The sequence below is a fragment of the Leuciscus leuciscus genome, assembly GCF_965113295.1.
Source record: "Leuciscus leuciscus genome assembly, chromosome: 9".
Lineage (NCBI taxonomy): Eukaryota > Metazoa > Chordata > Actinopteri > Cypriniformes > Leuciscidae > Leuciscus > Leuciscus leuciscus.
The window spans coordinates 1,154,225-1,180,477 of NC_138733.1; the positions used below are offsets into that span (position 1 = coordinate 1,154,225).

General features: G+C 39.9%; 1 protein-coding gene across 1 annotated transcript in view; it reads right to left on the reverse strand.

The window, feature by feature from the left end:
* LOC309506195 (uncharacterized protein) overlaps positions 1–26,253 on the reverse strand; it is a 535,239-nt gene that overhangs the window by 329,641 nt on the left and 179,345 nt on the right. Inside the window, exon 13 of the mRNA XM_082179817.1 lies at positions 5,321–5,494. Coding sequence (XP_082035943.1) covers positions 5,321–5,494 — 174 coding nt within the window. The remainder of the gene's footprint in view (positions 1–5,320; positions 5,495–26,253) is intronic.

The window sequence follows — 26,253 nt, forward strand, 5'->3', positions numbered from 1 at the left end:
ATCTGTGATATTTCTACTTTTGTATGTGTCCACTTACAATCAAATCAAAACATTGTACTTTTGTAAAATAAAGAAAATAAACAGGGTGTGCGTTCTGCCTCTCCATCGCGGTAAACTTTTTTTTCTTGAGCACGTCTATAAACTGAAACAAAACTCAGCGAATACTTGTCACACATTTATGAGCCATATACCTTTATACACATTTAAGTGTGTACTTTTAAATGATCGGATTCAAACTGAAAACAAATATTCTCTGTTTAAGTAATTTGTATAAAACCAACATCCGATACTGAGTCCAGTATCTCAAACGCTTGCTAATTACTTTTAATTCGACCACGCCCACTCGCGCAAAAGTGATTCACATGCAAATCGTCCACATGGAACGCGAACACCCTCGTTACCTCAAACACAAAACACCAAAAAACTCTGCTCTACCAAAGTCTCTGCTTTTCGTCGAGTTTGGAAGACACGTCTGAGCTTACATTGGATTTACCTCAGAAGAAGAAGAACGCGATTTGAAGACAAGAAAGATGTAAGGTAAGAAATTCTTACTTATTAGTTTATGGTATTGTTGCATAAACTTCACATTGCAGTTGAACTGTTGCTAGATATATGGTGAATATTATACTATTTAGACCCATGTTTACTGTTAAATACTGTTTGTGGATATCTGCTCAAACATAGATATGTATAACCATAATGTTTAATATTTTGGAGCGCGATCGCGTTTGAATGTATCATATTTTGGAGCGCGATCGCGTTTGAATGTATCATATTTTGGAGCGCGATCCCGTTTGAATGTATCATATTTTGGAGCGCGATCCCGTTTGAATGTATCATATTTTGGAGCACGATCGTGTTTGAATGTATCATATTTTGGAGCGCGATCGCGTTTGAATGTATCATATTTCTGAGCGCGCTGTGGGTTTGAATGTATCATATTTTGGAGCGCGATCGCGTTTGAATGTATCATATTTTGGAGCCATTATTTTTTAAATCTCCTCATTCTTTGTGCAAGGTTGCTCTGAATGACAGGGCCTGATCGCTCCTAATAGGGCCGTTAGGGGAGTGTCTTTGTCTTTCTCAGGTGTTAAAGCCTTACATATTAATGAGATGATCACACCTCTTCGCATAAGGCTTTTTCACACAAAACACGTCTTAGAAATTTTATTTTCAAAAGTCTTGTGAAGAAATAATCAGTATGGGTTTCATGGCCTTATTTCAGTGACAATTTTTTTTTTGTATTTTCACAAACCACGCATAAATGTCATCTCAAAACTACAAACTTTTACACACATGCTGCTGATATATTATTGTAGCAGAGTTTGTGCTAAATACAGTGTAATAAGACTTTAGCCATGACAATGTCACAAGTAACAAAAATAAGCACAAATGTCAGAGCATGTCAGAACACCTCCAGGGCCAGAAAACAGCTCAGACCCCAGAGGGTTAAAATCTATTTTGTAGTTGTCTATCATCCCCCAGGGCAGCTTGGCAGTTTCTTGGAGGAGCTTGATGTGCTACTCTCATCCTTCCCTGAGGATGGTACTCCTCTCATAGTTCTTGGAGACTTCAACATCCACCTAGAAAAACTTCAGGCTGCAGATTTACACACTCTGCTTGCCTCATTCAACCTCAAACGAGTATCTACTGCGGCTACTCTCAAATCAGGTAACCAATTGGACCTTATTTACACGCGCTTCTGCTCCACTGACCATACACTGGTATGGTCAGTGGAGCGCAACAGTGGAGTGGAGCGGAGTGGAGGTCAGTGGAGCGCAAAACAGCGCAACAGATACTCTTTTCTCCACTTTAAAATCCTGCTTGGACAACTTCTGCCCCCTTTCCTCCAGGCCAGCCCGCGCCACACCCTCTGCCCTCTGGTTATCTGATGTTCTTCACGAACATCCTTCTAAACTCAGGGGTGCAGAGAGGAAATGGCGCAAATCGAAAGATCCTACTGACCTTGGTCTTTATCAATCCCTTCTCTCTTCCTTCTCTGCTTATATCTCTAATGCTAAAATGACTTACTATCACAACAAAATGAACAATTCTTCTGACAATTCTTTGCATGCATTTCAAAACTGTAACAGTTCGTTGTTATGGGAAGAAGGAGGCGGGAACCGGTGAACATTCAATAATTAATAACACACATAACAAAACAAAACATCAAATAAAATCCAGGCCTGGCCTCTCTCGATCTTCACTGTCGTCGCTCCTCCTTTTATGCTTCTGCTCCTCCATGAGAGATACGAGACCGGTGCGTCTCGCAGGTGTCACTCATTATCAATCACGCTAGCCGTTCTCCCATGGCCCTCAGCCTTGTCCTGCTCAAAAAAAAAAAAAAAACCTTCTCCTCTCTTCTCAACCCTCCACCTCCTTCATCAACCCTAACAGCTGACAACTTTGCCACATTCTTCATAAATAAAACAACCACCATCAGCGGACAATTTACCAATCCACAAACTGACACACACACTTTACCAGCTAACACACTCATTCTACCCTCCTTCTCTCTACTTTCAGAGGCAGAAGTCTCCAAACTCCTCCTTTCCAATCGCCCTACCACCAGTCCGCTTGATCCTATTCCCACTAACCTACTTCAAGCCATTTCATCCTCAGTAGTACCCGCATTCACACACATTATAAACATCTCTCTTCACACTGGTACCTTTCCCACAGCATTTAAGCAGGCTCGGGTAACCGTACTGCTTAAGAAACCCACTCTAAATCCAGCACATCTGGAAAATTACAGACCGGTATCTCTTCTTCTATTCGTCGTGAAAACACTTGAACGAGTTGTTTTCAACCAGATCTCTTCCTTCCTTACACAGAACAACCTCCTGGACAACAATCAGTCTGGTTTCAAAAGCGGACACTCAACTGAGACTGCCCTGCTCTCAGTAATTGAAGCTCTGAGACTGCCAAGAGCAGCTTCCAAGTCTTCAGTTCTCATCCTGCTGGATCTGTCTGCTGCCTTAAACACAGTTAACCACCAGATCCTCCAGTCAATCCTAAAGATGAAGGGAATCTCGGAAACCACACTCCAATGGTTCAAGTCTTACCTCTTAGGTAGGTCATTTAAGTCGTGGAGGGGTGTGGTGTCTAAGACCCAACATCTAGCTACTGGAGTGCCTCAGGGCTCAGTGCTTGGACCACTTCTCTTCTCCATCTACATGACATCACAAGGATCTGTGATTCAGAAACATGTTTTTTCCTATCACTGCTACACTGATGACACACAACTCTACCTCTCAATGCAGCCTGATGATCCGACGGTAGCAGATCGTATCTCAGCCTGCCTGACAGACATTTCTGGCTGGATGAAGGACCACCACCTTCAACTAAACCTTGTGAAGACAGAGCTATTTGTGGTCCCGGCCAACCCAACACTACATCACAACTTCACCATTCAGCTAGGCTCGTCATCCATAACTCCATCAAGGTCAGCCAGGAACCTTGGAGTTGTAATTGATGATCAATTTAACTCCACAGACCACATTGCTAAAACTGCCAGGTCATGTAGATTTGCCTTGCACAACATTAGGAGGATCAGGCTGTTACATCCCTTTTGATCTGTTTATGTGTTTTATGCTGTTGTGGGAAGTATTTGTTTTTATCCAGGAAGAAGACCGGATTGGTTCCTACAGTCTGATTGGTGCCACGCCCTGATTGATCAGCTGACACATGGAGGTGTATAAAAGCCTCCTTCATTACTGCTTTCATTAGCCTTTTTTGCTCACATGCTGTGTTTTGCTTGCCTGACTTTAACTACTGCCAGAGTGTTAAGACTGTTGAGAGGGTTTATCTTTGGAGTGTTCATTCAAGTGTTTGATTGAAAGATAAGTTGTTAATTTGTTTCCTGTGAAGGGCTGTATTTGTGATATTGAATACCACCTGTTTATCGACCTCAAGACCAGATTACCCTTGCATTTCTCTGTTAACACTTATGCTTGTATATATATTGTACATAGTAATTTGGAAGGTAGGGAGACCGATGCCACCTTTTAGTTTGATCTTTATTGCCTGTTTTGGATTAGGGAGTTGGGGAAGTAATTGTATTTTATTTTATTTTATTTTGTGTATTAGGGCAGTAAGAGGTACATACAAATTTGTTATTTTTGTTTGTTATTTTGGGCTCTGTCGGCTCCTGAGGTAAAATCCCCAATTGTATAAACCTGTTAAAATTCAATAAATATTGTTTCATTTGCTTTTTCATAAAAAGAAACTGTATTGTTTCCTTTTTTTTTTATGTTATGTCCTTTACCCTAGACGGGGCGTAACAAGGCCCTTACTATCAGAGCATGCTACACAACTCCTTGTCCAAGCGCTTGTTCTATCCAGACTGGACAATTGTTATGCTCTCCTGGCTGGTCTTCCAGCTTGCTCTGTCAAACCTCTGCAACTGATCCAGAATGCTGCAGCTAGAGTGGTCTTTAACCAGCCGAAGAGAGTACATGTCACTCCTCTCCTCACAAAACTGCACTGGTTGCCAGTTTCCGCTCGCATCAAATTCAAGTCACTGACGTTTGCCTACAGAACAACCACTGGCTATTCTATTGTTCTCATTTGTAAGTCACTTTGGATAAAAGCGTCTGCTAAATGAATAAATGTAAATGTTATAAGCACTTTGTTACTGTATACTTGTGATAAAGTGTTACCATTATTATTGATTTACACCAAACATTTGTGACTTGAAAAAACTCTTCAATGTAACCTTTATCTGTTGTCTGGTTTGTAGTTCGTCCGGTTTATTTAACTGTTAGTTTTACTTTCTTTTGGGGGATAATCAGGGCCGCATAAAGACTATAAGGGGCCCCTGGGCTTTACCTATTGAGGGGCCCTTCATCCACCAGAACTATTACCTACATTCACTCAATCTTCTTAATCACAAAGTGCAAGTTATCAGCCTTTTATTTTGCAGGAATAAATACCATTAAGAAAACATCCAAACCTATAGGTCTGTCATATAAATAATATATAGGCCTATACAAATATCTCTGCATGAACTACATATTGGCACATAGCGCGAACAGTGGCGGAGTGGGGTGAAACAGAAATCTCTTTATTTCGATATAAAAAGGAGTTTGAATATAAACTGGACTGTTTTAGTGCCTACAACACAACCATATTCAATAAATGTGTCATTGCAATTGAGAAAGTAGTGAATTAGATCATTCAATACTGAGGGAATTTGAATTTTTTTGTAATATTCCTCACCTCCAGATGGGGCTTACGCCAAAGGACATATTGTATGCACTATCTACTGTACATATTAATCCTTATTCACTCCGAGTCTTTATGGTAGAGAAGATCTTACCACAGTTTATCCAGTTTAGAGTGAGGATTCTCCAGTGCAGCAGAGAGCAGCTTCACTCCTGCGTCTCCTAGTTTATTCTCAGACAGAATCAGTTCTCTCAGGTGTGAGGGGTTTGATCTCAGAGCTGAAGCCAGAGCAGCACAACTTTCATCTGTGACACCACAATTTATCAACCTGTAGAGAACAATGACACACTCTTCACTTTCACAGATCAAAACAGAAATCTTTCTTTTTCTTAATTGTGTTTAGAATTTGTGCAATATCAATTTTTTTAAGCAATTAATTCAATATATCAGTAAGTTTAACTGTTATTCTAAGAGATTATGTCTCTAAGTGTCTGCTGGTGTGTGGTGAGCGCACTGGCGCCGTTGTACTGTGGCTGCCGTCCAAGTGGATGCTGCACACTGGTGGTGGTTGAGGAGAGATCCCCTGATATGAGTGTAAAGCGCTATGGGTGTACAGTAGTACATATGAAAGCGCTATATAAATGCCCAATTCTATTCTATTCTATTCTATGTGAGAGAGAAAGATTATATAAAACTGATAAAATTAAATACATTGAATAAATTTGTTTTCATTAAATATAAATTCATTACTATTTAAATTAAATTAAAATTAATATAAAAAAGTCTAAATATAAATGTTTGTATACATACATTAAAAATTATATCAAAAAATACATTTCTCACACAAATATCATAAAAAATGGTTAAGTAGATCACAAATCAGGTCAGATAGGTGGAGGGTTTAAAAGCTGAAGTGTGACACTAATATTTTTTGTTAAACCATTCATTTATAATGTTTAAGTAAGAAATGTTATAATGTTTTAACAGTGATGCTTGTTCTCAGTGTTACTTACAGAGCTGATCTAGTTGCTGTAACCACAGGCAGCAGCTTCTGAAGAACTTCATCTGCTGTGTTTTGTGTGTCACTAATTTAAAAAAAAAAAAATATATATATTAATGCTAATAATAATAATAATAATAACAAGCAGCAGCAATTAACGGGGTTCAAGCATTTAAGACCTTCATGCCAACTATGCTGTTGGGGTCTAGGCCGAACCGAATACGCAAATTATATAAATCTATAGTACAAGTGCACCTTAATTCTTTGGAAAAAAATTATGGTTTTAAACATTTATTTATCAGCTAATACTACTAATAAATAATAAAAAAACATTAAAAAAACTCAGACGCACTTAGCCAAGTAGCACTCACGTTTGGTTTTCGCTTATAACGTCATGAAGCATGCACAGAAATTATTATTTTTTTGCACATCATTATTTTCAGTAGATTCTCACGATTAAAAAGAGCCCAAACTCACCATAATCCATCACTCTTATCTAAAGATATTCCTCATAGACTTCTAACACATAAAGTTGCACAGGCGCACCAATGAAGTAGCAGTAGCAGTGATGCTATGTTGTTTTGATGTGATGTTTCAGCTCATATATCCATGAAACACGCATGGATTGTGAAAAATCTTTATTGACAGCAGATTCTCACGATTACAAAGAGTCCAATATAATCCACTGCATTGATCACAAGATATTCCTCACGAAATGATGCATACTTAGCTAAAAAACAAGTCTCTCATCTTTCCGGGGTGCAATGTGTTAGATATCAGAAATCAGAATATCAGAAATCTATCTGCTAAACGGTTTCATCGATCAAACTTCTTTTGACATCTTTTTGCCATGAGAGTCCCTAGATGATGCATGTGCAGTTTTGAGCAAATCGGACAAACGGCCTATGAGGAGTTCGAAAAAGTAGAGTTTTTAAATAATCACAAATATTTAACAAATTATTTGATTGACAGCAGTGGTTCTTGAGGCAAAGTTGTCCAGAATGAGGATATCTATCAAATGATATGCATATTGTGTGGATGTGTGAAACACCATGTGATTACAGAGACATAAAACTCGTTAGCGCCAACTAGTGGCTGATTTTTTTCTTCAAAATTCAAAATTGGAGCAAATATTCTAGGTTACGTGATACAATTTTCAAAAGTCTTGTGAAGAAATAATCAGTATGGGTTTCATGGCCTTATTTCAGTGACAATTTTTTATTTTTATTTTTATTTTCACAAACCATGCATAAATGTCATTATCTCAAAACTACAAACTTTTACATACATGCTGCTGATATATTATTGTAGCAGAGTTTGTGCTAAATACATTGTAATAAGACTTTAGCCATGACAATGTCACAAGTAACAGAAATAAGCACAAATATCAGAGCATGTCAGAACACCTCCGGGGCCAGAAAACAGCTCAGACCCCAGAGGGTTAAGTCACTCAATGGTCTTGCTCCTTCCTATCTCTCTGACATACTTTCTCCTTATATTCCCCCTCAAACTCTCCAATCTTCTGGCTGTGAACTCCTCTGTGAGCCGAGATTTCGTCTTTCATCTATGGGTGGCAGGTCTTTCTCCATTATAGCCCCTAAACTATGGAACTCTCTTCCCCTGGATCTTAGGACAACAACCACGCTGCATGAATTTAAGTCTAAACTCAAAACCCATTTGTTTAAACAGTATAATCAGTCATGACATTTTTTTCTTAAACATTTATCATAACTCTGTTTTACAGTCATAATGTTTCCATAGGTACCATTAGTCTTTTGCATCTGACCTTTACTTCAACTGCCCACCTTCTATGCTGTCTGTAAATAGTGTTGTTTTTGTTTCTGTTTGTATTCCAAATGTAATGCGATATGCAACTTCAATTGCTGCAATTGGAAAATCTTCGGGTATTTTGGTTTTTTCCAAAAACCTACTTTTGCGAACTAGTCCTAGGTTTTTGGCCCGACCGGAACCAAACAAGTGCAGCAAGATTCTCTGGAGTCTGATTGTCAATAATTATCAAAAAAATTCCGGTTCATGGTCCCTAAGGGCCGCCAAAACATTCCAAGTGGGAGGAGCCCCTTTTACTAAATTGGCTATTACTCGTGAACAGAACAAGATATTTTCACCAAACTCAGCACACCTCATTCTGTGAGTCACGTGAAAAAGGACATGGCGACTGGCCACTTGGTGGCGCTATAACTGTTATAAAGATGTCAAAATGATGTATTTATTTGGCAAATCCCATGAAATGACTGAAAGCGGCCCTCTTCCTGACTGATTTGCATACAACCTCACAAAATCGTGCGTGCACATGCGTCACATGATCCCAAAGAAGCTTGGAAACTTTCATGGATGTCAGGCCATTGGTGGCGGTTTAACTGTTATAAAGGTGAGAAATGCTCTATATTATCCTATGCAAAATGAAATTTAAATGACTGAAAAATGGTCTGCTCCGCGCAGAACTTCAAGCACTCAATGCTGAAACCCTAATGTTATTGTTAAATTTCCCATGATGCAGCATTCTCCATGTAAAACTGATCGGGCAGACTGAACCGTAAGTCGTAGAGACTTGAAACTTTGAGGACTGGTAGTACTCACACCACCTACAACGTCACCAAGGCCTGCTAGGATCGGCCTGACGGGGGCACTACAGCAGTCAAAAGTGCGAAATGGCTCATAACTCCTAAACCGTTAGGCGTAGGCTCAAGTGTCTTATATCGTTGGGATTCTTGGCTCAAGGAGAACAAGATGCATGCCTCGCCCTTTGCTCGCCCTTTGGCGCCAATTTCGTGAAAAACCTACTTTTGCAAACTACTCCTAGGTTTTTGGCCTGATCGGAACCAAAACACTGCAGAAATAATCTCTGAACAGTGACTATCAATAATCATAAAAAAAATTCTAAATTTCAATTCATGGTCTGCTCAGGGGTCAGCACGTACTAGTCTGATCAGACAATGCCGCGACAGTAGCATACATCAACTGACAAGGTGGTCTACACTCCCGCCGTATGTCGCAACTCGCCCGCCACCTCCTCATATGGAGTCAGAAGTATCTGAGGTCGCTTCGAGCCATTTATATCCCGGGAGACCTGAACCGTGCAGCTGACGAGCTGTCACGGCTTCGGCCTCTCCCAGGAGAGTGGAGACTCCATCCCCAGATGGTTCAGCTGATTTGGGATCAGTTCGGGGGCAAACTGGTAGACCTGTTTGCCTCCCACGACTCGTCCCACTGCGGCCTGTTCTATTCCCTGACCGAGGGCATGCTCGGCACGGATACACTGGCGCACAGCTGGCCACGGGGCCTACGCAAGTATGCGTTTCCCCCAGTGAGCCTTCTTGCACAGACCCTGTGCAAGATCAGGGAGGACGAGGAGCAAGTCATTTTGGTTGCCCTGTACTGGCACAACCGGACGTGGTTCTCCGAACTAGTACTCCTTGCGACAGTACCTCCCTGGCCAATCCCTCTGAGGAAGGACTTCCTTTCTCAGGGATGGGGCACCCTCGCCCCGATCTTTGGAACCTCCACGTGTAGCTTTGAGTAACCTACCACCAGCGGTGGTGGCTATCATCACTTCCGCTAAAGCATCGTCCACGAGACATGCCTATGCGTTGAAGTGGAACCTCAACTGGTCAACTGGTGTTCTTCCAAACAAGAAGACCCCACGAAATGCCCGATCAGTGTCGTGCTTTCCTTCCTGCAAGAAGTGTTGGAGCGAAGGCTGCTCAGGTGTCTTCGCTTGCTCACCATTCCTCTCCACGGATGGGATACATGCGATATTCTCCTCAGGTGAGCCTGATAAGCCCTGAGTTCCTCCAACACTGTTGACGCCAACGCCAGAGTAATGCCACCGGCAGCTTTCGCGCTTGGCTAGGTGCCTCCATGTGCATGTCTCCCCCTCTGGGCGACCCCCACATGTGTATTTCCACTGTAAGCCTCTCTGAGCATGTGTCTTTCCCTTGGCAAGCCACCTTGCCACTCCTGGGGTTGAAACATTCCACCTGCGGCTGGACACCCCAGTGATTCTCCATATGCAGCCCCCTCCGGGTCATATGTGTATTTTTAAGTTCCCCCCCTTCGGGCTTGCACTGATTGCATATTTCCGCTGAGATATGCTTCCCAGTGTACCTTGGTATTCCTGTTTTAAGTAGGACTCCTTCGTCCGTGCTAGCCTCACGACAGGGAGCTCAGACTTACGCAGGGCACTGGAAGACAGCCGAGGTGGCGTGATTAGACTGGGGGCCCCATTCGTCTTCACTGACGTAACTCGTAGTGACCACGAAAGGGAACGTCTCGGTTACGTATGTAACCCTCATTCCCTGAGTAGGACGATACGTCTCCCTGCCACTTCCGCTGTACCGCTGGAAACGCCTGAGTTCAGTCTCGGCTCCTCAGCGAAGACATATCTGCATGTTGCCAGCGTACTTCCTTATATACCCACGAGGTGGGGCAGGGAGTTACGCTATGCAAATTCCGCAGACCCATGGCATTTCATTGCCATTGGCTCATTTTCTAATTTCGAAGGTGATAGGCTTTCTAAGCGAAACCCCTTTCGTTGTCACTGACATAACGTCTCCGTTCCCTACTCAGGGAACGAGGGTTACATACGTAACCAGACGTTTTGTTAGCTTATTTTTTAATAATGACTGGAGAAAATCCGATTTTACCTTAATGTGCAAGGTCACTCACTCTCCAGGACCGCGATTGTTATTTGCAAAAGTTAATTTTATCTTTTTGAGTTTAGATTGGCTGACCCGTACACGCTCAGTCAATGGATGGACGATCTGACAGGATTAAAGGGATAGTTCACTTTGAAATTAATTTTTGGTATGTTTTAGCTTACCTCAAGGGCATCCAAGATGTAGGTGTCTTTTTTTCCGCAGTAGTTTCAATTTTGATATTTTTAGGTCAAACCGTTCTTGTCTGTCAGTCATATAATGCAGGTCTATGGTCATTATCTCAAAACACAAGCACAGAGTCCAAATTAAAACAATTCCCCGTCGTCCAAATTAAACAATTCCCCATCGTAAGTACACATTGATGGCCTAAGACACGAAACGAGCGGTTTGTGTGAGAAAACGAATAGTATTTATATCGTTTTTACCTCTTATACGCAGCCATGTCGAAGTGATCTGATCTGACGTGTACGCAGACTGGTGCATAGATATATGCACTAGATGTCGCCTTAAAGACATTCGTTCCAATGAACTGCCGTAGACAAGGCGACATCTAGTGTGTATATATCTATGCACCAGTCTGCGCACACGTCAGATCAGATCACTCGGACATGGCTATGTATAAGTGGTAAAAACGATATAAATACTGTTCGTTTTCTCACACAAACCGCTCGTTTCGTGTCTTAGGCCATCAATGTGTACTTGCGATGGGGAATTGTTTAATTTGGACGACGGGGAATTGTTTTAATTTGGACTCTGTGCTTGTGTTTTGAGATAATGACCATAGACCTGCATTATATGACTGACAGACAAGAACGGTTTGACCTAAAAATATCAAAATTGAAACTACTGCGGAAAAAAAGACACCTACATCTTGGATGCCCTTGAGGTAAGCTAAAACATACCAAAAATTAATTTCAAAGTGAACTATCCCTTTTACGTTAACGCTACCTCCGGTTGTGTGGCCTGACTTCTACACCTACCTGATAGATAAACTGAGCGTAAAGAGAAACTGAGGGAATATAAATCTTTAGATGCCTATAACTGTACTAAATGGTCACGTACAAGACTTGTGTGGTAGCCTACGATCCGCAGTTCTGACTAGCTAGCGCCAAGGCCAGACAGAAGACGACAATGTAAAGAGTGACATTACGGTGCAATTTTAATGATGTGAATATTTTCTAGAAATAAAAATTCCAGATACAGCATATTAATTTTTTAACTATGTATTTGATTACCCTTTCTTACCAGGTTCTTCAAAAAGTCTAGTCACATCAATCAAAACAATGTATACAATCATAGATGATTCACAAATAATCACAATCATTTAGAAAACATTATGCGATAAAATTTCAAATTGGAGCCTGTACTCCTTCGATTCTTGCACCAACAACACAACAAGATGACATGTAATAACAATAATAATAATTTTAGCACCTTATTGTGTAGCCGAATCTGTGCTGGTTTGTATTGGCTGCCTCCAGTTTTCCCTTTGTTTTGCCACCAGCTAACGCCGTGACGCAACTGTGACGTCGGCTCGAAATTGGTCTATTGGCTGTAAATGGTATTTTCCATCTATGATCTAAGTGTATGTGTTTATTTGTATCCCCATTAGCCACTACCTAGGCAGTGGCTACTCTTCCTGGGGTCCCAACAAGTAAAAAATACAAAAATACATTTAATCAACAATAATAAAAAGTTAAGTCAATGAACCCAACATTCATTCCAAATATCAAAATCAACAATTTACTATATATTGAACCATTAAATGTTCCATTAAATATAAAAAATATTAAAAAATTCTTAGAAAATGTAAAAAAAAATATATATATATCAATGGTAAATCATTCTATATTTTCATTCATCTATACATTACAGTCAGTTGTTTTGCAGTGGTTTTTGAAACAGGAAATAAAAAACATCCCTTTTATGCATGCCTGGTTTTAAAATTATGACTAGTAATACTATACAAATATAAAGCGCTATACAAATTGAAAAGCGCTATACAAATATACTATAAAAGAATAAATAGTGCATTCTTATTATATTAGCCCTTCTATTACAGTTTAAAGTGAGTCGTGTCGCTCTGTTCTGGACTAATTGTAATTTTTTAATTAGTTAATTTTTTTGTCTACTTGATGCACTTGACCACACCACTGGGCAATAAACTAAGCAAGAACCATTGTTTGCACAATTTTAGAAATACAGTTGTAACCCGGGTAAACCCAGGCCACCAGTAAATGACTTAAGAGTTGAAAACGTTAAGAAAAAGAAAGAATTAAAGTGTTCTAGAAAGAAACATGATTCATCCAATCACTGATTGTGCTGCAGTGACTGACACCCCTGAGAGCCAACAGTAGCGGCATATTCATAAGGCCCGCCCACAGGTCGCGCTGGCGCCACTGTCAGCATGAACAGATGAGAGAATCAGATGACAACAGATCAGATGAGACAGCAGCACGGAGAATATCTCCAGAAACTTCTTGCACTAAATTATAATTATAATCTAACGAGAACTGTGATTGAGTGCACTTGGAAACTTTGGATGCATCAGCCTGGAGTGTTGTCGTCAGAGAGAGAAAAGTAAACTGGAAATCGGAGGATCCCAGAGTGATAAGTAATGATGCCAAAATGAGGCTTCCTGAACCTTTGATGAGGTAAAATTTCCTCATCCAAAGCAGCTGACAACTTCTTAATTGATGTTGCAGGTACATAATACCTGCGGCAGTGGCTCAGTGGTTCATGTAGGTTGTGTACAAACCGGAAAGGTTGGTGGTTCAATCCCTGGTTCCACCTGACCAAGTGTCAAGGTGTCCATGAGCAAGACACCTAACCCCAGCTGCTCCCAGGCTGCGCCTTGCATGGCTAACACCGCTGTCGGTGTATGAATGAGTGAATGAATGGGTGAATGTGAGGCAATATGTAAAGTGCTTTGGAGGCCATGGGTCTGCTGAAAGTGATATATAAATGCAGTCCATTTACCATTTACCATAATGTTTTATCATCTGCATACATGACTGTCCACACACTTTAAAACAAGAGGAAGATCATTGGTCTTAACTTCCTTGAGGCACACCACATTGCAACTCTTTCAATTCTGAATAACTTCCATTATAAATACACATTGTCCCATTAGACAGTTAACTTTTAAACCAATGTACAATATGAGAAGTACATTTGTAACATTTCAGTTTATCCAGCAATAATTTAAAATCCAGTACATCAAAAGTTGAGCTAAAATCTAACAATACTGCTCCTACTAAGTTATTGTCATCAATCTATGCTCTCTCAATATCAATGTTGAAAATTAGAGAGCAAATTATTCTCCTTAAAGAATATAATTGAATTTGCTCACAAACTATCATTTTCAATACTTTGCTAAGATCTGGTAGCAAACTTATTGGTCGACTATTATGACTATTGAAACCCAGTGCTGCATTTTTCTGTAGATGAATAACCTTTGCATCTTTCCAAGCTAAAAGAAAAAACCCTCAATACTGATATTAAAGATGTGGCAAACTAGTCCTGCAAACAACATTTCTCTTAATTTATCAACTTTATTTATGAAAAAATCATTAAAATAATTTCCAATTTCATATAGTTTAAAAATAGTTAAAAATGAGTCACCTGTATCAATTAGGGCTGTCGCGGTGAAGGAATTTCCCTTGCGGTAATTTTGAGTGGCTCAATAGTGCGATATGCAGTATTATCGGCAATTTTTTTTTTTTTTTGCTATATAAATAAGTGTTACAATGTGGTCAGCATGCACAAAATCGAGGACATTTTCAGTAACCAATGTAACCAAAACTAAACAGCGTCTCTGCGCATTGAAAAGGCTGTCACTCAGTGTACAGTTACATTGTTACGGCAACAGACTGTCTTTGAGTGAGTCATTAAACCGTTCATTCAACAAACACGTTCAAAAACGCTGATTCATTGATTAAAAGATAGATGCAATGAAACAAGGTGTTAATTTTTTTAAACTTTGAGCTCCACTTTTCAAGGCTCAGCTGACCAGCAATGCGTCACATGGGTAACGCTGAAGCTGATGCTTCACTTAGAGACCAATGGCATTGATTCAATGCGTGACTCGCAGATTTTTTTTCCCTGTTGCTTTCTCACGCTGTGGATTCTGACCAGCGCTGACGCCAATTATGGTAATACCTTCAACGTTAAAAGGATGATACAACAAATATTTTGCTTTCCTTTGACACTGCAACCTTTTCACGAATATACTGTATGTGACTTGACCTCAAAGACAGACGCAGGTAATCGCATGCGCTAAGTCGATCTCTCTCATTCACTGTCTGTTTAGTGCAAATCCACGAAGCCTCTGTACAAATCACCATGATAAACAGTCTTTTAATTATTAGCTTATTTAAAATTTAATACACATGGCACAAAGTTTAAAACAAGAAGGGTATTGCCTTATGAAACAAAGTTACTTGCATTCCTCTGCGGTTGGCCTGTCAGTAGCGTGGTACTACAATATTTTCGCGACAGCCCTAGTATCAATAAAAGGAATTTGACTTGATTTCCTATCCATTATTTCATTGAGTGTACTCAATTGAGTGTACTTTTTTTACAATCATATTTACATTCACTTATTTTAATTTTGTAAAATTATTTTCTTTTTCCTATTAATTTTAGTTACTCGATTTCTTAATTTGCAATAGACGTCCCAATCCTCCTTGTTCCCAGTTCTGTTTGCTGTACCCTTTGCCACATCTCTCTCAAACATAAAGTTTTTAACTCATTAACAATCCATGGGGCCCTTACATTCTTCACTGTACATTTTTTCATAGGTGCATGTTTGTCCACCAAAGGGTAAAATAATCTTTTAAATTCTGACAATGCATTATCAGAATGAACTTCCTTATAAACATCAATCCAACATACATTATTTACGTCTGTACAAAATGATTCTTGACTGAATCTCTTTATGATCTTTTATAAATTACTTTTGGTTTCCTAAGTTTTCTAAGTGTTTAAATGCTTGCTAAATAAAACAATATATTTTTACGCATGTGCTTAAAGGCCTTAAACCGCTTGAACACCGATCAATGCTGCTTGTTAGGGGTTCAAGCACTGAAGTGCTGAAACCCAATTGTAACTGTCCTGATTTTTATTATTTTCCTTCCGCCATTATAATGAAACGTGCAGACCAAACCGTAAGTGCTAGAGACTTGAAACTTGGCCAGATGGTAGTCCAAAAATCAAGGAGTGGTTGAGAGAGTATGACCCCGATTGGCCAATAGGTGGTGCTACAGCGATCAACTGCGCGAAACTGCTCATAACTACTAGACCGTAAGGCATAGACTCCAGTGTCTTGTATCATTGGAAAGAAGGACTCATGAAGAACAAAATTTATATCAATTTCCTTTCCGGTAGGGAAATTTTTCCGCCATTTTGAATTGTCAAAAAACTACTTTTGCAAACTAGTCCTAGTTTTTTTGCCTAATCAGAACCAAACCAGTGCAGAAATGTTCTCTGTAGTCTGAATATCAATAATTATCGAAAGAAAGTTGAAATTTCGATTCACGGTCGCTAAGGGCCGCCAAAACGTATGTTGTGGGAGGAGCCTATTTTACAAAAATGGCTATAACTAGAGAAGTAAATGAGATAGCTTCACCAAACTCGTAAAACATATGGACAAGCAGTCAGTAGTGGACACGGCAAGAGCACACTAGTGGTTTTTTCTGAATACTCAGTTCTCCTGTTATTCAATGATTTATTTGACTCAAGGTAAGCCTATCTTCGATTCTCTGCTTATTTTTTATTTTTAACTTCTCACTAATCTGTATTTTATTTAGACACGTTGCTACATTAAATAACAGCCGCGTGTGAAAATTATTGCAGTTTAATTGCACTTAAGTATTGGCTCCTAGCAGCTAGTTTCGATTTGGCCCATTTTCGCTTTATTTACTTAATTGCTGGGCCGAGACAGCTGTCCTCACTCAAGTGGTGAAAGCATTATATCTATGTAGTTTGCGCGCTGTCGCGGAAGCGTCAGCGGAAGCGTTCAGCTCTCGTGTTCAGCCTCCTCGTGTGAAGACCGACTCGGGTAAAGACCATCGACTCTACCTGCGCGACTCCACTGAGCAAGGACACCAGAAAGGCACTTAAGTATCTCCTTCTCCCTTTCCCTTCCCACTCTTATATTATTTTCTCCTTACTCAACATGTGCTTTCAATACATTCCTGTTATCTCTCGGCAATGCCCTTTCATTACACGCAAAAGACAGCGCAATACTGCTAATCTGCGTCCCATTCTCTCATCCTCACACACACCTCTCTCTCTTTCCGTGGGTCTATGGAATTGTCAGTCAGCAGTCAATAAATCTGACTTTATTCCAGCCTTTGCATCTCATTCTACTCTTAGTATCTTGGGCTTGACTGAGACCTGGATTCGTCCAGAAGACTCAGCAACCCCTGCTGCTCTCTCTAACAACTTTCTCTCACACCCCTCGCCAGTCTGGAAGGAGTGGGGGTACAGGGTTTCTCATTTCTAACAATTGGAAATACTCAGCCTTCTCTATGCAACAACAACTCATTTGAATATCATGCTATTACACTTACAACTCCCAATAAGATCCATATTGTAGTCATATATCACCCCCCAGATCATCTGGGAAGCTTTGTAGACGAGCTGGATGTGCTGCTGTCCTCTTTTCCTGAGGACGGCACCCCACTTGTAGTCTTTGGTGACTTCAACATTCATCTCGAGAGGCCGTATGCAACAGACTTCATCTCTCTCCTAGCCTCTTTCGATCTCAAACGACTCATCACCACAGGTACTCACAAATCAGGCAACCAACTGGACCTGGTTTACACACGCAACTGCAACACAGACAACATTTTGGTGAGACCTCTCCATGTTTCAGATAATTTCCTCATAACTTTCAGTCTACAACTCTCTACCCCTGCACCACCAACCCCACCACCAGTCACTTTCAGACGAAACCTGCGCTCACTTTCTCCCGCCCACTTTCTTCCTCTGCCGTGTCATCTTCTCTTCCCTCACCCTCACAATTCTCATCTCTGAATGTGAATACCGCAACGGATACCTTTTGCTTCACTCTAACCTCTTCTCTAGACAATATCTGCCCTCTCTCCTCCAGGCCTGCACGCGCTACTCCCTCTAACCCCTGGTTATCTGAGATTCTTCGTGAACACCGGACCGAATTCAGGGCAGCGGAGAGGAAATGGCGCAAATCAAAAGACACATCTGACCTGAGTATGTATAAATCTCTCCTCTCTTCCTTTTCTGTTGATGTTCATGCTGCAAAATCTTCCTACTTCCACAACAAGATCAACAGCTCCTCTAACACACGATCACTCTTCAAGACATTCAACTCTCTCCTCTGTCCACCTCCACCATCACCCACCTCCTCTTTAACTGCTGACGATTTTGCTAACTAGTTCACCAACAAAACAACAACTATCAGCAGTCAGTTCTCAGCTCTTCCACGGCCAATAACCCTCTCTCCTCCTTCTCTCTGCTAACCGATGAAGAAGTATCTACACTTCTCCTCTCCAGTCATCCTACCACCTGCCCTCTAGACCAGTGGTTCTCAACTCCAGTCCTCGGGACCCACTGCTCTGCACATTTTGTATGTCTCTCTTATTTGACACACTCAGTTCAGGTCATGGAGTCTCTCCTAACGAGCTGATGATCTGGTTCAGGTGTGTTAAATAAGGGAGACATACAAAATGTGCAGAGCAGTGGGTCCCGAGGACTGGAGTTGAGAACCACTGCTCTAGACCCCATCCCCTCACACCTTCTACAAGCCATCTCTCCCTCACTTCTACCAGCACTCACACACATCATCAACTCATCCCTCCAGACTGGCACTTTCTCTACAGCATTCAAGTAGGGCTGGGCGATATGGCCCAAAAAAAATATCACGATAATTTTTTTTATATCAGTCGATATCGATAATTATCACGATAAATGTCAAATCTTTATTTCTTTCAAGTTTAAAGGCAGATTTTTACTCCTAAGTGAAAGTTGTAGAAACCAGAGCGTTAATTGTGGTTTTAAACTACTCTTTATTGTCAGAACATATCATGACAAACACTTGCCAAACAGGAGAACATTTCGCAAATCTGAGGTAGAACATTCAAACATTTGTCATTTTTCCTTAACAAAATAAATATCTTTATTGGACAATTAATTTCTTAGTCTCTGCATGTGCTAATTTTTATTTGGTATTTTTAAATGTAATATTCTGACTTTGAGTTTTATTAAAATGAACCATTGGTCATCCAGTCTCATGCATTTAGATCATGATAACCACAGATAAAACCAGGTATAGCCTGTAGCACCTCACTATCATGCCAAAATGTAACTTTATGGTTTCCATGATATTTGTATGAAAAACAGTAGTGTTGTATTACAAATTTAGGTTTAATTTAGGTTTCCACTGCAATAGTATATGAACTGAGAAAGTTTAGTAGACTGATTACAGATGATTATTGAGGTTCCAGCAAGTGATTCCTGCCAGACCTGTTTTTCCATTATAAGTTAAATGAGTCAGATCACTGATATTGGGGATATTTTGGGGATATTTAATTTAATTTTATCAATCAATAAATTCCTCTTGAAACAAACCTTGTTGTATTATTTTAATTTAATACTGTGAAGCTGCTTTGATACAATCTGTATTGTGAAAAGCGCTATACAAATAAACTTGACTTGACTTGACTGATACTCTCACCTTTTGTTCTGCAAAGGGCTTTTCGGAGCCCAAATGGCTTTCGGAGCCCCAGCCCTAGACGTTGAATCATTAGGTTGATTGGATTAGCTGTAGGGGAGACTTTCACCTTTTGTCTATAATGGCTCTGGGATGGCCCTTGGAACCGGAGTTCCTGGCCAATATCATCATTTGAATAGTTACGCTGATTCAATTGGGACTGGTAGAGATCTCAGAGTAGGGTGTGTTCCTAGTTCATTTGCATGCTTTGTTCAGAGTCTCCGCCTCTATGTAATCCCTCCCCCTTGGAATGTATATAACTACAATGCATACTGTATTAGATTTAGATTATGTTGGACGAACCGCAGCCACGCTCAATAAAGAATAACTTCTGTTTGAACGTGATCCCAACGTCTCCTGGTCTGCTTTGAAGAAAGAAAAAGTTTCCTACAATTTGCCGCCGTGACCCGGATAGAGTTCCAGCTTCTTCACCTGAATCCAGATTGAAACAGCAAGCTTAACAAAGATCTGCTTTCCAGACTGCATCTTTTGGAATCCAGAGCGAAACTTCCAGCTAAACAAAGATTTCCAGACTGAATCTTCCTTTACAACCAAGGGTTGGGTGAGTGCTACTCTATTCAAAAGAACCTTTAAAGACCAGTACAAACAAAACAACAAAACCCTGCAGCTGTCTGTTAACTAAGTTATCCTCTAAAGTTGTCTTCTAAAGATGAAATTTATCCTCTGTTTTCAGGCAGGGAAGATTAGCATTACATGTTAATATTGTTTATCCTCTGCTTTGCCAGGGAAGTGTTTTATCCTCTATAAAGTTAGGGAAGATTAGCGTAAAGTGCTAGTAATTTGTGTATCCTTTGCTTTAGGCAGAGAAGATTAGCATTACGTGCTAATATTTTGGTTTATCCTCTGTTTTTGCTGGCAGGGAGGTTAAGTGTGAAGTGTTGGTCATTTGGAGAGTTAACAATAGTTAAGCTGTGTTAACATGTGTACCCTCTGTTGTAGACAGTAGAGAGAAGTTTTAATGTTTTAAATGCTAGACTGATCCCCACAAATGAAAAAGGTGGTCTTGCGACTCCATTGTGGTCAGATAGCGAATTTAAAACATTGTTGGGAGAGCACATGGACTCTATAGTGACGGAGTCAGTCAGATTGGATTTAACAAAGAAATATGAGATTCATCCAGACAAAGCATGGTCAATGGAAGATTGTAATAAGGTACTAGGAGCAAGTATTCGCAAGAACAAGGTGAAAGCCATTGTTTGTTGTCACAGAGAATTTGTTTTAGCAATAGCTACAGAACAGTCTAAACGCAACTCAGAGCTGGAGAAACAGAACAATGAGCTCCGTGCTAGAATATCTTCTTTAACTAAGAAATTAAACCGCAACAAAGATGCAGAAAAAACTGATGTGGGAGAAGTTAGTCAGCCGGATAACATTTACCCTGACTTACAAGCTTTCTTTGAAACAGATGTAGCGATCCAATCAGTAACGGATGAGCCTGTAGACTCAGTAAAGGTATGTGGCGCTAGGAGAAGGTCTCAGGGAATTGAGGGAACTGAAAGTGTTCCTCCCAACTCTTCTGTTGTCCAAATACAAACTGTTGCCAAAGCGCTAGGACCAAAAGATATAGAGAGACTATCCCAGAGCTTACCCTCAGCACGCACACATTTTTTTCTGAATTTAGAAGAGCATTGATCAGTAAAATGCGTCTCTATGACATGTCGTTGGCAGAAGCTACACAGCTGATATCACAAATTTGAACTGAATCTGAATTCAACAGTTTTGAGTCTGCTGTTACTTCTGAACTACAACATGCCAGTAAAGGCGATTTGAGAGGTGTTTTGAAAATCCTAAAGAATATCTTAGGACCCAAAATAGATTGGTCTAGAATTACTAGCTGTATACAAAAGAAAGAAGAAACTGTTAGTGAATATACTGAGAGGTTCTGTCAGGCAGCTGTAACTTATAGTGGAATCGTTGATGACTCTGAAAAGGTGCTAGATGATAAAGGAGCTCTAATCCGTATTTGGGCAGATGGTCTTATAGCTGAGTACAGATCAGCCTTGCCGTTCCTAGAAATTACGTGGTGTAACGGAACTCTCAGAAGTAACCTAGACAGGTTAGCTACATGGGAAAGAGATACTAATGTTAAAACTCAAGTGAGAGTAGCAGCAGCTACGTTTAACCCAACGAAACAAGACAATAGATGGACTAAAAAAGAAAGTACATGCAACTACTGTGGAAAATTAGGACATTGGGAGAAAGAGTGTAGGAAGAAGTTGCAAGATAATAAAATAAATAGAATGCATAATTCTGCTCCTTCTCAGAACTGCCTACAACCCTGATGTAGTTCCGCCAATGTCCACTGAAACTTTAGGACAGCTCGCTCAGGCTCTTCTAAGAGCACAAAAAGAACAGGAAAAAAACTAATTGTTGGGGCTGTGAGTAGCTACCTTTCCCCTGTAATCCATCATAATGACAAAATAATTTTTGTGAAAGGTAGCATACAAGAGATAGATTTTTTGCTTGATACAGGTGCAGAGATTACAATAATTCCTACAAAATTGGCTAAAGGTTTAGACATCCCTTACAAGAAAACCAAACTTTCTTTAACTGGCGTAATAGTTGAATATTCGGTTTTGTATGAAACCCCACCCATAGAGGTACAATTTGGCCCAAAAACTCTAACTACAAAATTGCTATGTGCTCCATTGAATACAGGTGCAATTTTAGGCATGGATCTCCTGAGACAAGTACATCTAACTTTAGACATGTCCTCAGAATCTGCTAGCATTAAAATTTCCTCAGCACACGTTTCTACCAATAATGCAATCCCTCCAGAGTATGCTTTCTTACTGAATCATCCAATTTGGGCTAATGAGAAGGATGATTGTGGTTTATTGACAGGTGTAGATCCAGTCAAATTGACAGGAACTCCACCCCCGATTACCAAACAGTATCCGATCAGTAAGGAAGCCATACAGGGAATCAAACCTATTGTAGAAAAGTTGCTGACGCAAGGAGTGCTAATTAAAACCAACAGCCCATGTAATTCACCCATATGGCCCATCAAGAAATCCAATGGGACATGGAGACTCACCATAGACTACAGAGTAGCCAATAAACACATTGATAAAATCACCCCGCTAGTAGCAGATCCATCTACAATTTGTAATGGCTTACCATTAGATTGTAAGATTTTTTCAGTAATTGATATGTCTAATGGATTCTTTTCTGTACCCCCCAACCATATACCATCAGGCTGTCAGACGTGATTTGTGTGACCCAGAATGTCCAGTAAAACAGTCCACTACGATCCAATATATCGATGATATTTTGATTGCCTCAACAGAACACGAGGTACATCAAACTGAATTGGCAGCATTGTTGGACTATTTGCATAAAAAAGGACATAAATGCAGCTTTCACAAAGCTCAAATTGCTAAAAAACAAGTCACATTTCTGGGTCAAACAATTGGTACAGGGAATAGATCCATTACACAGGATCGAGCGGGTTCAGTCAAAGCCATACCTCTGCCTACTACCATTAAAATGTCAAATGTGGAACATCTGTCTGTCTATAGTATTGAACCCCTTGTGTGTAATTTATTTCACCCACGTAATTTATTATTTGGTTTGTGTGTTGTGTATTTTGATCACTTATTGCTGTGTCACTGGTTGCTTATGTGTGGGTCTAAATACTCCCGAACAGTTATGCTTGACAGACCCAACCCTCTCGCTCTGACATTGGTGGCATTTGGCAGCGCTGCTCAGACTAATGGATTAATTAACCCTCTGGAGTCTGAGCGGTTTTCTGGGCCCTGGAGGTGTTCTGACATGCTCTGACATTAGTGCTTTTTTCAGTTATTTATAAACATGTTAATGGCAAAGGTGTAAATTCACTCTATATAGCACAAACAGGGCTACCAAAATATGTGATCACCATCCATGTATATTTTTTAATTTTTAAGAGAATAATGTTTATGCGTGGTTATTGAAAAAAATTAAAATGAAAGTTGCTGAAATATGACCACAAAACTCATAATAAATATGTGTCAATAAGACTTTTGACTAATGGATGTTGTTCCTTCGAGTTCTGGCTTCAAACTTATGTGAAAATAGTCTTGCTTTATCGTTCACATAAAACTATACATTGATTTAAATTGATGTAAAACAGGTTTTGCTTGGAAAGCCAATATGCGAGGGGGGCGTGAACGAGGAGTGGTTTACACCTGAGAATACAATGTCCCACCCACTCTGCATAATTAGCCATTCATTCAGGTGTGACACTGACTGAGCCACAATGCAAGGACAAAAGATATATTTAGAAGAAGACTTATATTGACCATTTAAGATTTTGCTTACATCTATCTTGTAAATATGTTTTGCTATTTTATTAAAAAGGTTACAATTACAACAATAATTACAATTTCAACAATATTTCAAGTGTACTCTTTCTTTGTAAAAAAAAATGATTATAGGCCTACATTTTATCTATGTATTCATTAGTTTTAATATAGCCAACATTGGAACAGCTAACATCTTAGTTGATGACTTTATTTTTGACAAAAATAGTATTTTATATATATAGAAATTGCTAAACAAAAGCTTATTTGATGTGGCAGTATATTCTACAGTAAAAACTGTACCCACATCTAGTCAACAAAATGTTGTCTTTCATATTTCGCCTGACTGTAACATTGTTTTTATGAAATATTAGGGCATATAAATGTTAATTTGCAGTTTAATACGTTGCTTATACAAATAGCCTACATTTCGATTTTTACTCATCTCAGTATAGCAATACAGTTTGCTAAAACATCATCATTCATTCACACACGCGATTTAAATTTAAACTGTCTTTTTGCGAGCTGTGGTAAACAGCGCGCATCTCTGCCGTTCATTCATTCACAAAACAGAAACGCGATTCACGTGAGAAGGAAAAAAACTTACTACAGTTTTCCTCAGCTCAGTCGGATCCTTGCTCCTCGATATACCCGCACTTCTGAGGGACATTTTCCATTATTATTATTCCTCACAGCGCTGCGAGACGGTGTAAACAAGTAATGATCTGAATAAACTTGTGTTTTCTCGAGCTGATATGGGGGCGTTCACAGGTTTGCGTGGATTGCCTCATTCATTTGCGTTTGAATAGCGCGCGCTCTCCGTAGGCGGAGTCACATTACATTTGAATGAGCTGTAATGAGCTCGACTGGAATCGCTCTCTTTTAATACAGATTTCACAAGATGAGAATATTTGTTTTTTATATAAATTACTTCATTTAAAAGAAGAGAATTCAAGCTTCATGCCTGTGTGTCTGTATGCCTGTTTGACTGAGTATTCGCTGAGTTATTGTTCATTTTCGGACGCGTTCCAGAATGGACTTCACTGGCAGAGAGAAGGCAGAACTCGCTTTGTGTTTATTTTTCTTTATTTGGCAAAAAGCACAACACTTTGTTTTTATTGTGAGTATACACAAAAATAATACACATTTAACAGAATCGATTGATGTATGAAACTCCTATGGAAAATCAAAGTCAACAGAGTATTTATGAGTTTCTTTTACACTGATAAAAAAAAAGCGAGCTGGTATCGCCAGCGATACAGCCGACCTCAGGGGGTTAAGGACAGGTGCGGCAGTTTGTATAAGAAGAGACAAGCGAGAAACAAAGGGAGAGCGGGGGCAGAGTGAAGGTGTGCAGAGAAATGCACGCACAACGCGAGCTGAACTTACGGGCAGGAACACCGATAGCTGCGATTGATCACAGAAAGTCACAGCCAGACGAGCAGTGGGCACGGATCTGATTGCAACGCATAAATGGAGATAAGTGAAGGAAAGTGCTCAGCTTACTGGTGTTTTTGGTGCGTGTGATCCATGTGTGTTGCGATCTGAGGGTTTTGTGTATTCCTCTATAGCGGATCAGAAGAGGGACGCAGAGGTTCATGAGGTGGATTCAACGCCTGATTTGAGCTAAGTAAAGGAAGGTTGTCCTGCCTATCAAATTATGTGTGTGTGAGAGAGAGCTGGCCTAGTATTTTTCGTGAGACTAAGGGCTACTTTTACTCCTCTTCAGTGCTGCCGCTGTTCATATTGGATCACGGAGCTGCATAAAGGCCCGCTCGTCTGTCGGACTTCCATATAAGGCCAATGGACCTTGAACGTGGTTTGGGATTTGACTAAAGACTGTCGAACTTCTCTTTCAATACATTTTATTTTTATGTTTGGTTGATTTTATATACTGATATAGGATAGGATTTGGAGTATAAATCTAAGCTGATGAATTGATGAATTGTGGTGAATTGTGCTGTAGCATTAACTGACCAGTGAGTTGCTTTTCATTACTTTTTTATCCTGTTGCCTATTTTATTATTGTGAGTAAATTGTTATTAAATAAATTGTATAAATCCAAGAAGTGGTTGCTGTCCTTTTCCTGTCAGTGGAGAAGCTAAATGCTGGTATAAATTAAGAACTTCACATTCCGGTGTGACAAAAACACTACACTAATTTTTAGGAACAGCAGGTTACTGTAGACCTTGGATTGAAGAATATGCCTCGATTGCTCAGCCTCTCTATGACTTTTTGAAAGGCCATGGTAAAGATTCAGATATTGTTTGTATGGAAGAACTTCACCTCAAAGCATTCAATGATTTGAAGAGAGCACTATGTCAAGCACCAGCATTAGGAATTGCCCAATCTGAT